We start from the raw sequence: 14,160 nt of genomic DNA, 5'->3' as shown, positions 1-14,160 counted from the left end.
TTTCTGTGTGAACACTGAGTTAATTTCTGTCACTGAAACTTAAAGATGTTTGGGTGTAAGTACTTTTAATATTGCAGTACTTTTTGAGTATTACCAGAATTTTTATCAGAATTATTAAAGGTTAAAATATAGAAGGTAAAAATCTGCCTTTCCTATTCTCAAATGGTTACTTTGAAATTCTTTGTTGGAGATGACATAGCATTTAATCCTATGGTTATTTATTGAAGTATGTGTTCTGTCTTGGTTTATACCTAGGTGTGCTTAATGTCTGTATTTTCATACAAATCTCCAAACATTTTGTGTTAGACAAAGAAGTGTTACAAAGTTCTCTGTGGCAAATTGAATTTCCCGGTCTTTCTCTCTCTTTTTTCTTTTTGGTTAAATTTATTTCACCTGGAATGTGTTTATTCAAAGTCTATTTCTATTTTTTTGGTATAATGGACTAGAAGTCAGGATTTATCTGTCCGTGTGCTTATAGATTTATTTAAGAATTTATTAAAAAGTATTAATTCACCTTAAAATATTGTTTGGAATAGACATCTACAACTAGTTGTTTTGGATGAATTCTTATTCTCTTGATAATGTCATGTCTGATGAGCTTGATTTTGGAACTGATGTACCAGTTTTTATCATCATAACCTTTTCAAATTAATTTCACACCTATTGATATGGTGTGACATCCTTTGGTACACTTGATGGAGCACTTTCTTGTTTGTTCTTTTGAGCTCTGAAGGAGTTGATGGGATGCTTTTCTTGGTGTTGCTTCTAAATTGAAAATGAGTTTGTTATGAAGATGGTTTCTTGTTGTTGAGTTGCCAAGTTGTGCCAACTCTTTTTCGACCACATGGACTGTAGCCTGCCAGACTCCTCTGGTAGGAGGAGTCCCTTTTACCCATTCAATAGCATTTTTGCAATTAAAACATTCACCAAAAAAAGAACAACTTCAGGGAAAATAAAACTTCAGCAGGGCCCTAATAAACCTGGTTAATAATTCCATTTTTAGTAACCTCCCATTTCTAAGTTCTCCCTCAGACCTAGCTGCCCTGTGTTGGGAGTAGCATCAAAGTGTTTTCGCTGTTGTAATATATACTCTTGATCAATTTCTGTCCCATTATTTTAAATCTGTCATTATCCATCAGTACCAACTACTTATTCAGGGAGGGAGGAAAGCACTAAATATTTTGACTAGTCATACTGTGATAAGGGCATCTCCTTCATCCCTCAAAAGTCTAGCTCTTGAAAGAATGATTAAAAAGCAGAATCTCTTTGGAGTTTTGGAAGTAATACAATAAAAATAAGATTTAGTTGCAGCTCTCTGTTTTAAGCAGTCTGAGTATGTGAACTTGCCACAACTTTACTTTTGTAAAAGTTAAATAAAGGCCAGACATTCAGTTGAGACCCCAAATTGGCCAAGCCTTGGAAATACAGTTACTATAAATCTGCATTACCCTAAAACCAGTCCTCAAGAAGATCACACTAAATGTGCCAGCAAGTTAATTAACTGCTGCCACAGAACCTGACTCTGTCTAAAGACAACAAAACCCAGATCCTCAGCGGCATTACAGCATCTGCAGTGTACAACGTGCAATAAAAGTTAGGTGTGAAGACAAGAAGACGTGACCATAAGCAGAGGGAAAAAACAAGTCATCAAAGTAGATCCAGAGTTGACACAGATATTACGAGTAGCAGAAACACTTTAAAAGCTACTACATAAATGTTCAAAATATTAAAGAATATTTAAGTCTTAAGTGAGTGAGTCTGAGAATAACAAAAACCTCATATTCTACAGCTTAAAAATACATTCTGAAATGAAAGATTTACTACATGGGCATAAAAATAGACAAACCACTATAGGAGTAAAGGTCAATGAACTTGACAGTTTAATTGGAACTGTTCAAACTGAAGAATAGATAAAAGCAATTAAAAAAAAACTGACATGAGCTAAATAACAAGTGGTCTAACATGTATAGTTGGATCCAGAGGAAAGCAAGAGTGACTGGAACAGGAAAATGTATGTGGGGAAATAAAGGTTAAAAATTTTACAAACTTGATTTAAAAAATAAAAAGCAACCCACGCATCCAAGAAACTCGAACTGCAAACAATACATATTAAGACAACAATCAATTGCTAAAAAAGATGAAAAATTTTTAAAAGCAGTCAGAGTTTGACACATAACTGAACAATGGAAAGAATGAACTTAACCAGGACAACATAATCAAGAATACAGTAGAACAATGTCTTTAAAATGCTGAAGTAAAAAAATATGTCAAGCTAAAATTCTATGATGAAAACAAAAAAGCTGACACCAGGAAATATGCACAAAAAGAAATGTTAAAGTTCTTCACACTGTAGGCATGTGATATCTGGTGAAACATACCTACATGAAGGAAGAAATTTCAGAAATGAAAAATTTAAATTCTTTTTCTAACTCCTTAAATTATTTAAAATCAAGTTGAGTATTGTGAGGAAAATGACAGCATTTAATGAAAATAAATAAGCTTAATTCAGAAATTGAAAAGGAAGACAGGATATGTAGAAGTAAGATAATAATGGGATGAATGGAAATGCACATTTCCTGAGCCTGGCCCTGTACGTCAGAGCAACCTGGAAATCTGGGTCTTGCTCTGGTGGGTGGGGCCCACCAGTCAGTCTTTGATCCAGTTTTCTGTGATGAGTGGGGCCGTGTTCCTCCCTGTAGGTTGGCCTGAGGCGGCCCAGTCCTGGAGCTTGCAGTCCCTGTGGCAGGCTATGGGCCCGTCCAGGAGTGATGGTGACCTCCTCCAAGAGGACTTGGGCCAGCACTCCTCGACTCCCAGGACCGCAGCTGCCAGTGCCCCGACCCCGCGGCAGGCCCATTGTGGACCCACGCCTTCTCCAGAGCTTCCCAAACGTTCACAGGCAAGTCTGCCTCAGTCTCTTGCGGGGTCATGGTTCCTATCTCCTGGATTCTCGTGTGCATGTGGTTTTGTCTGTGTTCTCCAACAGTCTCTGTTCCCCAGGCCTATGGAAGTTCTGCAATCAAATCCGGCTGAACTTCAAATTCCCAGGGGATTCCCATTCCCTTTGCCAGATCCCCAGGTCGGGAAGTCTGTTGTGGGGCCTAGGACTTGCACAGCAGTGCGAGCTCTTTGGTATAGTTGATCTCCAGTTTGTGGCTCGTCCACCTGGTGGCTCTATGGTAGGGCTAACAGCGCCTTCCTCCAAGAGGGCTTCTGTCGCACACCGTGCTGCTCAGGACTGCTGCCATCAGTGCCCCTGTCCCCGCGGCAGGCCACTGCTCACCCGGCCTCCACAGGAGACCCTCAGACTCTTGCAGGTCTGGCCCAGGCTCCTGAGGTGGTCACCACTCCTTTCCCTGGCTTCCTTTGTGCCCTCCAAGAGTACGCCAAATAGGAGGTTTGATTTTAAATGTGGTTGCACCCCTCCTGCCATTTGTTCTTGGACACGGGGCATCTTTTTCTGGTGGGTTCCAAGATCCTCCTTTCGATGGTTGTCCGGCAGCTAGTTGTCATTTGGTGTTTTCACAGGAGATGAGCGCACATCCTCTGCTCCACCATCTTACTCTACAGTTAGCATACATTTTCTCGCAATTCAGTAGAACTTTTCATTTTGTTAATAGTTTGCTGTGCTGTGCGAAAGCTTTTTAGTTTGGTGTAGTTGCATTTATTTATGTCTACTTTTGTTTCTCTTGTCTGAGGACATATATCCCCACCAAAAGATATTTGAAAGACTAATGTTAATACACAACCTATGTTTTCTTCTAGGGGTTTTATGGTTTCAAGTGTTACTAAATCTTGAGTCCCTTTTGCGTTGATGTTCGTATATGGTATGAGAAGGTAGTGCAGCTTAATTGTTTTGCATGTAGGTGTCCCAACACCATTTTTTTGAAGAGGCTGTCTTTTTCCCATTGTGTATTCTTGCTTCCTTTGTTGTAGATTAATTGACCATAGAAATATGAGGTCATTTTGGGCTCCCTTATTTTGTCCTAGTACCATAGAACTTTTTATCACTGTAGCTTTGTAGTATGGTTTGAAATCAGAGAGCATAATGCCTTCTCCAGCCTGTTCTACCAAAATTATTTTGGCTATCTGAGGTCTTTTGTGTTACCATACAGATTTTAAAATTATTTGTCTAATTCTGTGAAAATTAGACAAAATGCCATTGGTATTTGATGGGGATTGCACTGAATCTGTAGATTGCTCTGGGTGATATGGTTATTTTGACATTAACTCATCCAATCCATGAGCATGGTATACCATTCCATTTGCTTGTATCATCTTCAATCTCTTTGATCATTATCTTACACTTTTCTAAGTACGGATTTTTTATATCCTTGGTTAGATTCATTCCTAGATATTTTATTGTTTTTGATGCAAGAGTAAATGGAATAAAAAAAAACTCTCTCTCTAAAAGACTTTGTTATCAGATGTAGAAATCTATGCAACAGATTCCTATATATTAATTTTGTATGCTGCAGTGTTACTGAATTCATTTAGTAGTCCTAATAGTTTGTGGTTTTTTGATGGCATCTTTCAGTTCAGTTCAGTTGCTCAGTTGTGTCCGACTCTTTGCCACCCCATGAACTGCAGCACGCCAGGCCTCCCTGTCCATCACCAACTCCCAGAGTTTACCCAAACCCATGTCCATTGAGTTGGTGATGCCGTCCAACCATCTCATCCTCTGTCATCCCCTTCTCCTCCCGCCTTCACTCTTTCCCAGCATCAGGGTCTTTTCAAATGAGTCAGTTCTTTGCATCCGGTGACTAAAGTATTGTAGTTTCAGCTTCAGTATCAGTCCTTCCAGTGAATATTCAGAACTGATTTCCTTTAGGATTCACTGGCTTGATCTCCTTGCAGTCCAAGGGACTCACAAGAATCTTCTCCAACACCACAGTTCAAAAGCATCAATTCTTCAGTACTCAGCTTTCTTTATAGTCCAACTCTCACATCCATACATGACTACTGGAAAAACCATAGCCTTGACTAGACTGACATTTGTTGGCAAAGTAATGTCTCTGCTTTTGAATATGCTGTCTAGGTTGTTCATAACTTTTCTTCCAAGGAGTAAGTGTGTTTTAATTTCATGGCTGCAGTCACCATCTGTGGTGATTTCGGAGCCTGAAAAATAAAGTCTGTCTCCACTGTTTCCCCATCTATTTGCCATGAAGTGATTCCATGGTTTAGAACAATAAAATAACTTCTAGTAAGTCTGCTTACCCTACATCAACCTCTTATAAAGGTAAGAAAAGTGACTCCACAGCATATTTGTGAATTCACAATTGATAACAGCCTGAGAAAACAGCAGTTCAGTTTAGTTCAGTTGCTCAGTCGTGTCCGACTCTTTGCAACCCCATGAATCGCAGCACACCAGGCCTCCCTGTCTATCACCAACTCCCGGAGTTCACTTAGACTCACGTCCATTGAGTTGGTGATGCTATCTAGCCATCTCATCCTCTGTCGTCCCCTTCTCCTCCTGCCCCCAATCCCTCCCAGCATCAGAGTCTTTTCCAATGAATCAACTCTTTGCGTGAGGTGGACAAAGTACTGGAGTTTCAGCTTTAGCATCATTCCTTCCAAAGAAATCCCAGGGCTGATCTTTAGAATGGACTGGTTGGATCTCCTTGCAGTCCAAGGGACTCTCGAGAGTCCTCTCCAACACTACAGTTCAAAAGCATCAATTCTTCAGTGCTTAGCTTTCTTTCTTCACAGTCCAACTCTCACATCCATACATGACCACAGGAAAAACCATAGCCTTGACTAGACGGACCTTTGTTGGCAAAGTAATGTCTCTGCTTTTGAATATGCTATCTCGGTTGGTCATAACTTTCCTTCCAAGGAGTAACTGTCTTTTAATTTTATGGCTGCAGTCACCATTTGCAGTGATTTTGGAGCCCCCAAAAATAAAGTCTGACACTGTTTTCACTGTTTCCCTGTCTATTTCCCATGAAGTGATGGGACCGGATGCCATGATCTTTGTTTTCTGAATGTTGAGCTTTAAGCCAATTTTTTCACTCTCCTCTTTCACTTTCATCAAGAGGCTTTTTAGTTCCTCTTCACTTTCTGCCATAAGGGTGGTGTCATCTGCATTATCTGAGGTTATTGATATTTCTCCTGGCAATCTTGATTCCAGCTTGTGCTTCTTCCAGCCCAGTGTTTCTCATGATGTACTGTGCATATAAGTTAAATAAGCAGGGTGATAGTGTACAGCCTTGACGTACTCCTTTTCCTATTTGGAACCAGTCTGTTTTTCCATGTCCAGTTCTAACTGTTGCTTCCTGACCTGCATTCCAGTTTCTCTAGAGGCAGTTCAGGTGGTCTGGTATTCCTATCTCTTTCAGAATTTTCCAGTTTATTGTGATCCACACAAAGGCTTTGGCATAGTCAATAAAGCAGAAGTAGATGTTTTTCTGGAACTCTCTTGCTTTTTCAATGATCCAGCGGATGTTGGCAATTTGATCTCTGGTTCCTCTGCCTTTTCTAAAACCAGCTTTAACATCTGGAAGTTCATGGTTCACGTATTGCTGAAGCCTGGCTTGGAGAATTTTGAGCATTACTTTACTTGCGTGTGAGATGAGTGCAATTGTGTGATAGTTTCAGCATTCTTTGGCATTGCCTTTCTTTGTGATTGGAATGAAAACTGACCTTTTCCAGTCCCGTGGCCACTGCTGAGTTTTCCAAATTTGCTGGCAAATTGAGCACAGCACTATCACAGGATCATCTTTCAGGATTTGAAAGAGCTCAACTGGAATTCCATCACCTCCACTAGCTTTGTTTGTAGTGATGCTTTCTAAGGCCCACTTGACTTCACGTTCCAGGATGTCTGGCTTTAGGTGAGTGATTACACCATTGCGATTATCTTGGTCATCAAGATCTTTTTTGTACAGTTCTTCTGTGTATTCTTGCCACCTCTTCTTAATATCTTCTGCTTCTGTTAGGTCCATACCATTTCTGTTCTTTATTGAGCCTATCTTTGCATGAAATGTTCCCTTGGTATCTCTTGGTATAAATGTTCAAAAGCAAATTATACAATCATTCTTGTTAAACTTGGGAGGAGAACATTTTACCTACCTCACAATGTGCTTTGACCTCTTAAGCCATCTGGATCATGATCATTCAAAGAAGCCAAGGTACACTCCCACTTGGGTGGCCACCCACAAGGTTTCAGTTGTCCATTTAGGAAGAAAGGAGGATAGTTCTGGGTGGAAAGAACTTTACAGCTAAAGAAAGGAAAGGGAGTATGCCACTTCAAAAGTGCTGCTGGGCAATGGATAACTGTGAAATTATGGCCAAAGTTTAGGCTACTTCTTCCTTGCCACCACCTAAAGCCCCACATCAAAATGGGGGCAGAGTTCTCATTCATTAAAGAAAGGGAGGTGGCAAGTTTCACCCCCTCTTTCTCCTGAAACACATAAAGGGTTAGGAAAAAAGAGTTCCCCCAAAAATCCAAGGGAAAAGGTACACACCCTATCCAAACATGGCTGTGACTAAAGTTGTTCAGGGCAGAGCTAACAGTTTTATAAAAACTATGTGGCACAGAAGGATCTATGCAAAGCAATGGTAAACATCTTCCATCTATTTAACAATACTTTCTGTGTCAAATAGAACTTTCAGTTCAGTTCAGTCGCTCAGTCGTGTCCGACTCTTTGCAACCCCATGAATCACAGCACGCCAGGCCTCCCTGCCCATCACCAACTCCCGGAGTTCACTCAGACTCACATCCACTGAGTCAGTGATGCCATCTAGCCATCTCATCCTGTCATCCCCTTCTCCTCCTGCCCCCAATCCCTCCCAGCATCAGAGTCTTTTCCAATGAGTCAACTCTTCGCATGAGGTGGCCAAAGAACTGGAGTTTCAGCTTTAGCATCACTCCTTCCAAAGAAATCCCAGGGCTGATCTCCTTCAGAATGGACTGGTTGGATCTCCTTGCAGTCCAAGGGACTCTCGAGAGTCTTCTCCAACACCACAGTTCAAAAGCATCAATTCTTCAGTGCTCAGCTTTCTTCACAGTCCAACTCTCACATCCATATATGACCACAGGAAAAACCATAGCCCTGACTAGACAGACCTTTGTTGGCAAAGTAATGTCTCTGCTTTTGAATATGCTATCTAGGTTGGTCATAACTTTCCTTCCAAGGAGTAAGCATCTTTTAATTTCATGGCTGCAATCACCATCTGCAGTCATTTTGGAGCCCCAAAAAATAAAGTCTGACACTGTTTCCACTGTTTCCCCATCTATTTGCCATGAAGTGAAGGGACTGGATGCCATGATCTTCGTTTTCTGAATGTTGAGCTTTAAGCCAACTTTTTCACTCTCCACTTTCACTTTCATCAAGAGGCTTTGTAGTTTCTCTTCACTTTCTGCCATAACAATGGTGTCATCTGCATATCTGAAGTTATTGATATTTCTCCCAGAAATCTTGATTCCAGCTTGTGCTTCTTCCAGCCCAGTGTTTCTCATGTACTCTGTATATACATTTAAAACACTTGGACCACCAGTTCTGGAGTGTTTTGAGCTTTTAGACTACTCCTAAAGGGAACAGAGACTGTTAGGAGTGTAGAGAGACCGTTATTCATTTATCTTCGAATTCTCTCAGTGTTGTGGACAGCATTATGAATACACATTTAATAATGTTTCTTTAACAAAGAATTTGAAGGGATAATGAAACAAAAATAAATAAGAAAAATCTAAGACATTTACAAACTTTCTCCTGAAAGGAAATAACATGTTCTGAAGGCTGGTCAAGAGTGCAAAGGGCCTTAGTCAGGTATTTAAATATGTTGACTTCCCTTGCCTGAAATAGTGGAACATTAGATCTTCCATGAAGACTTAACAACAATACAAATTAATTTATGATATAACTTTTCATGCTAGGCTATCTCTCATAGCCTGTTTGTTAGGGTGGCAGAATCTATGTGAAACTAGGAAGTTTTCAGTCAGTATAAAAAGCATGCTCTATCTCCTAGGACAAAATATATCAGTCTTTAGAGTAGACAAAAAGACTTTACCCTAATTAAAATGTACAGTGAAAGCTGTCTATATGAAAAAATTTGGAAAAACAAAGTTTTTCCTCACCATCTCCCTTTTAGGTAGAAAGAAGACAACCTTACCATTTCTACTTTTTAGATTAAAAAAGCTAGGATTCTAAAAAGCTCAACTTTTTAGAGTGTTACTCAATACCCAGTTTAGTAAGACCACCAAACAGGTCTTATCTCATTTTAGGGAGATATATCCCAGGCTTGATGACATCCTCCACTGTCATTTCCAATATTAGAATAATATGTGGGTGGCATCTTCAATACTAGAATCCATTTCACTTGGGTTACTTCAGTTCAGGAAAGACTACAGGATAATGGAAAAGAAAAAATGATAAAAAGGAAACATACTATGCTTTGATATTACTATAACCTTCCAATCTAGTCAATAAAAAAGAGTAAGGTATATAACACTGTATCATTTCTATAGGAAATTACTGGAAAATGATATGCATAGAAATTTGAATAGGCACTAAAAATCTCTGTAAAGAAATGAGTATCATGCATTTTTTTCAGAGGCAAGGAAACAGACAGCCAGGACAGAGGTAGAAGAGAAACTTTTTAAGCTTTTACCTTTTTATACTTTTAGAATTTTGAACTATGACTATATTAACTATTCAATAAGTTAAAATCACATTTAAAAATGAAAAAAAATTATAAAAGATGAGATGACAAAGACTAAAACAGAATAAACAATACTAATGGTCCCAAACAAAAGAAACTGAGTTTTGTGCATTTTATTTAACAAATTTAGGCCATAAACTTAAACCTTCTATACATGATATGAATGTACTGCAGAGGAAACTTGAAGTAAATACTAAACAGGAAATGTTTTTCTGTGGCTTCTTCATAAAACCTTGTTATCTTCTCCTTTTAACATTAGGATTGTATCTGTAAAGAAAGAAACTGAGTCAAATGATATCTAGATAAATGATAGTGTTCCTTTCACAAGTTAAAGGGCTTTCAAAATATGGACATGCTTTGGCAAACAGAATGACAATGCCAGTTTTATCCCTAGGATCAAATATTAAGCAAAGACATTTTTTATTGTCATTTATCCTTTTGATGTTGCTTTGATGACTGTTTGGTAAAAGTAAAACATCATCAAAAATCCTGTAAAAGCCTCAAAGTAATTAATGAAAACAACAGTTGAAAAATTAATACATTTTTATACTTCATCCAGACTAGCTGCAAACAGATCTCTCCACTCCCACATTAAATTCTACCATTTGCCCAAAAGAGCATAATGAACCTAAAATATAATTATGTTGTAAAAGTCTCTTATAGCAACTGAACAAATGTAGTTGGGTATCTGACTATACTTATGAAAAATCAGCACTATTTGTCAACATTTTCATCAATGATTCATACTTTCAATAATGAAATTAAAAATCAAATTGGATATAAAACAAGACTCAAAATTACAGTATTTCTTGGGAAAATGTTATTCCACCCTAGCCAGTATCTACCTACAATATTGTATTTTATGCATATTTGAGAGCTAATTATTATGAAGCTTGTTGGGCCTGCAAGCATGCTGAAAATGTTAAATCTGAATTAAATTATTATTACCCATTATAAGTCCTCTAATCCTCTCACAACAACCTGCTTTGAAACTCTAATCCAGCTTCTTATTTTCATGTCTGGTATTTTACTTATCTTATTCCAAACTCCATTCATTTATAATTCTTTCTACTCAGGGCTAAAAATCTCACGTGTCACTCAAATTCACCCAGGTCAGGAACCTTCATTGTCTAAATGCCCCACGGTGGTGGTGGTTTGGTTGCTAAGTCATGTCTGACTCTTGCAACCCCGTGGTCTGCAGCCCACCAGGCTCCACTGTCCATGGCACTTCCCAGCAGGAATACTGGAGTGGGTTGCCATTTCCTTTTCCAGGGGATCTTCTAGACCCAGGGATCAAACTGCATCTCCTGCACTAGCAGGTGGAGTGTCCACCACTGAGCCACCAGGGAAGCCCAAATGCCCATATATATTTTAAACATCTTGTGATATAGTACAAGGGAATTAAGCCCAAGCCTTTATCCAGTAGTAAAGAGGTGTTCAAGTAGTTAAAAAAAATAAAAAACAAAACAAAATATTATTTAGGTGAAGGTACCAAATGTCTAATTTTAAGGAAAGGGGTCAAAATATTTAAACTCTATCAACAGAACTGAGTGTTATATACAAAAATTCACAAGAAAAGTGAAATTAAACTTTACCTAAAGAGGTCATCAGCAAGAGAGTCTTCTTTTGCATGCTGATTTTGAACCTGTCAAAATTAACATAATTTCAAAGATTTGCTCAATGACGAATATACTGTTAATGAAACTGCCATGCTGGTTGACTGCAGAGGTTAATAGCCGCCTGTTGCTCTGGCTAAGCCATGAGAAAATCACCATAGGAAAAGAATAAAAGCAAAATATAGCAATACAGCATGACCCAAATAAAAGTACATTGGGTTGATTCATTGGGGTCCTCATACCCTGCTAAACTAAAGAAAAACAGCGTGGACCTTGGAATGCCAAGTCAGCCCAAGTTCAGAACGCTGCTTGTGCACACACCAAGATGTTTTCCCAAAGCATATGCGGGTCTATGACCTCCAGTTAGGTGACAGCCCTTGTACAAAAAAATAACAAAGGTAGTTTAAAGTAATTAATAAAATGGGAGACATGACCAGGGACACAGGAGGTTGACTTCATGCTGCACAACAGATTCTTTCTGTTGCCAAGACACGAAATAAACATGATGGGGCTCCGAGGAACAGGACTCTTGATCCAAGAGGTCTTGAGTTCCCTGGTCCCATCTTTAAAACTTAAATTTTTCCCCAACTGTGCGTCGACCACTTTTGACCCCTACCTGCTGCGCCAGCTGCAGCAGCTGACCACATTCTGGAGGTCGCCACTTCTCACCCATTCAACAGATCCGTTCCATTTTCCCTTCATGCCAAGATTATTGCAGAAGTCCCCTAATCAAATTTCTCCAGCCAGTCTCCTCTCAAAGGCAACCAACACATATACTGCTAGTTTGTTAAGTTTTTAAACATTTTTTTTCCAGCAAAACCCTTTTACTAAATGAAATGTCAATGTTTTGAGATCATACCACTGACAGAAGCCTGCGCCTTCAACCAGAGCAGCTCTCCAGTTAAAGTGGCTCTCCTCACAGTCCCAAATCAGGCCTCAGAAACTGCTACTAAATTACCTCATCCACAAAATAATTTTATACACAAACTCACCAAACTGCTAAAGCACCTTTGAGACTTAGGACTGGAAATACCCTGAGCTGTGTGCACCCTTCCTCAAGTCCAGCTGTGATCTTATTGTGTGCCATTCAAAACCCTTCAATGACTTCCCCAACCTACCAAAGAAAACACACACTCTTGAGTCCGACGACCCCTAAATGGGAAAGGGTCTTCATGACCTGGCTCCATTCTACTTTCTCAATCACTTCTCACCCTCTTCTTCCTGAACCCTATTAAAGCCAGATAAACTGAATCACATAGAGACAAAACACCACACACACCTCCCAACAAACATACTGGCCTCTCTCTGCTTTTGTTCATGTTTCTTCCTCTATCTAGAAATTACTTCCTTTTCCTCCTCTTTCCAAAGCTGACCATCTTTCAAGGTGCATTTGCTCAATAATTATTTACTGCCTCCTATGTGTCAAGGAACATGTTCTTCACCTCTTTAACAATGGCTTTCTGAGTCTCATCATTTAAAAATAAGTCTGACACTGCCATGATTGAAATGCATAACCAACAGGGACCACTGCTCAGTGTGCTGTGGCAGCCTGGATGGGAGGGGACGGATACACGCATGTGAAGGGACTCGTGCCTGAGCACCTTCACAGTTCACCCGAAACTGTCACAACACTGTTAACCAGCTATACCCCAATACAAAATAAATAACTTAAAAACATAAAAACAAGTCTGATATGAAGAACGCCCACAAAACTTTAGCTATGTGCTCCTAGATTCTTATCAATTTCTACTTTCTGTTACAATTATTTGTATCATGTCTCCACTAAAGAAGTGTAAGTTCACTGAATGCAGCTACTGTTTGTTTACTATAAATAATTTACATTTATGTATTTCTAGATACTATCTTAAAACAGTTTCTAAGAAAAACTCACTTAATCTTCATATAACTTCATTACTATTTTACACTATTACCCCAATTTTAACCAATAAGTAACAGAGACTTGCTGCTGCTGCTAAGTCACTTCAGTCGTGTCCGACTCTGTGCGACCCCAGAGACAGCAGCCCACCAGGCTCCGCCGCCCCTGGGATTCTCCAGGCAAGAACACTGGAGTGGGTTGCCATTTCCTTCTCCAATGCATGAAAGTGAAGAGTGAAAGTGAAGTCGCTCAGTTGTGTCCGACTCTTTGCGACCCCATGGATTGCAGCCTCCCAGGCTCCTCTGTCCATGGGATTTTCCAGGCAAGAGTGCTGGAGTGGGTTGCCATTGCCTTCTCCGAAGGAACAGAGACTTAGGTTAAGAAAAATCAGAAAACTGTCATATGCAAGAACTGGGATTGACCAGGTCTACTTGAATAAGGGCACAGCTTATACTTGTAGGGATTCAAACTTACCAGGATGATTTCCTATTCATAAAATGAAATGTCAAAATGAAATTACATCTTTTTACATTGTCTAATAAGTACAGCAGAACACAAATGGAAGACACAGATAGATGGAGAAATATACCATGCTCTTGGATTGTAAAAATTTATATTGTGAAAATGAGTATACCTAAATACCAAAATGAGTATTACCCAAAGCAATTGCCCATTCAATGCAGTCCCTATCAAATGACCAAAAGTAGTTTTCACAGAATTAGAACAAATAATTTCACAATTTGTATGGAAACACAAAAGACTCTGGATAGCCAAAGCAATCTTGAGAAAGAAGAACAGAACTAGAGGAATCAACTGTCTTGACTTCAGACTATACTACAAAGCTACAGTCATCAAGACAGTATAGTATTAGTACAAAGACAGAAATATAGATCACTGGAACAAAACAGAAAGTCCAGAGATAAATCCACAAACCTATGGACACCTTATCTTTGACAAAGGAGGCAAAAATAAACAATAGAGAAAAGACAGTCTCTTCAACAAGTGGTGCTG

The 14,160-nt window shown here is 39.3% G+C and overlaps 1 protein-coding gene across 4 annotated transcripts in view; it reads right to left on the bottom strand.

Moving 5' to 3' along the window:
* Positions 1–9,755: 9,755 nt before the first annotated feature.
* Positions 9,756–14,160, bottom strand: part of NBN (nibrin) — a 55,584-nt gene continuing 51,179 nt past the window's right edge. For all 4 annotated transcript variants that reach the window (XM_061439420.1, XM_061439422.1, XM_061439421.1 and 1 more), the window contains exons 15-16: positions 11,253–11,302; positions 9,756–9,924 (exon numbers count right to left, since the gene is read on the bottom strand). In XM_061439420.1, the coding sequence (XP_061295404.1) occupies positions 9,894–9,924; positions 11,253–11,302 (81 nt within the window). In that variant the 3' untranslated portion in view covers positions 9,756–9,893. The remainder of the gene's footprint in view (positions 9,925–11,252; positions 11,303–14,160) is intronic.

The sequence above is a fragment of the Bos javanicus genome, chromosome 14, assembly GCF_032452875.1.
Source record: "Bos javanicus breed banteng chromosome 14, ARS-OSU_banteng_1.0, whole genome shotgun sequence".
NCBI classification, from domain to species: domain Eukaryota; kingdom Metazoa; phylum Chordata; class Mammalia; order Artiodactyla; family Bovidae; genus Bos; species Bos javanicus.
This window is presented reverse-complemented; position numbering and strand designations above follow the sequence as displayed.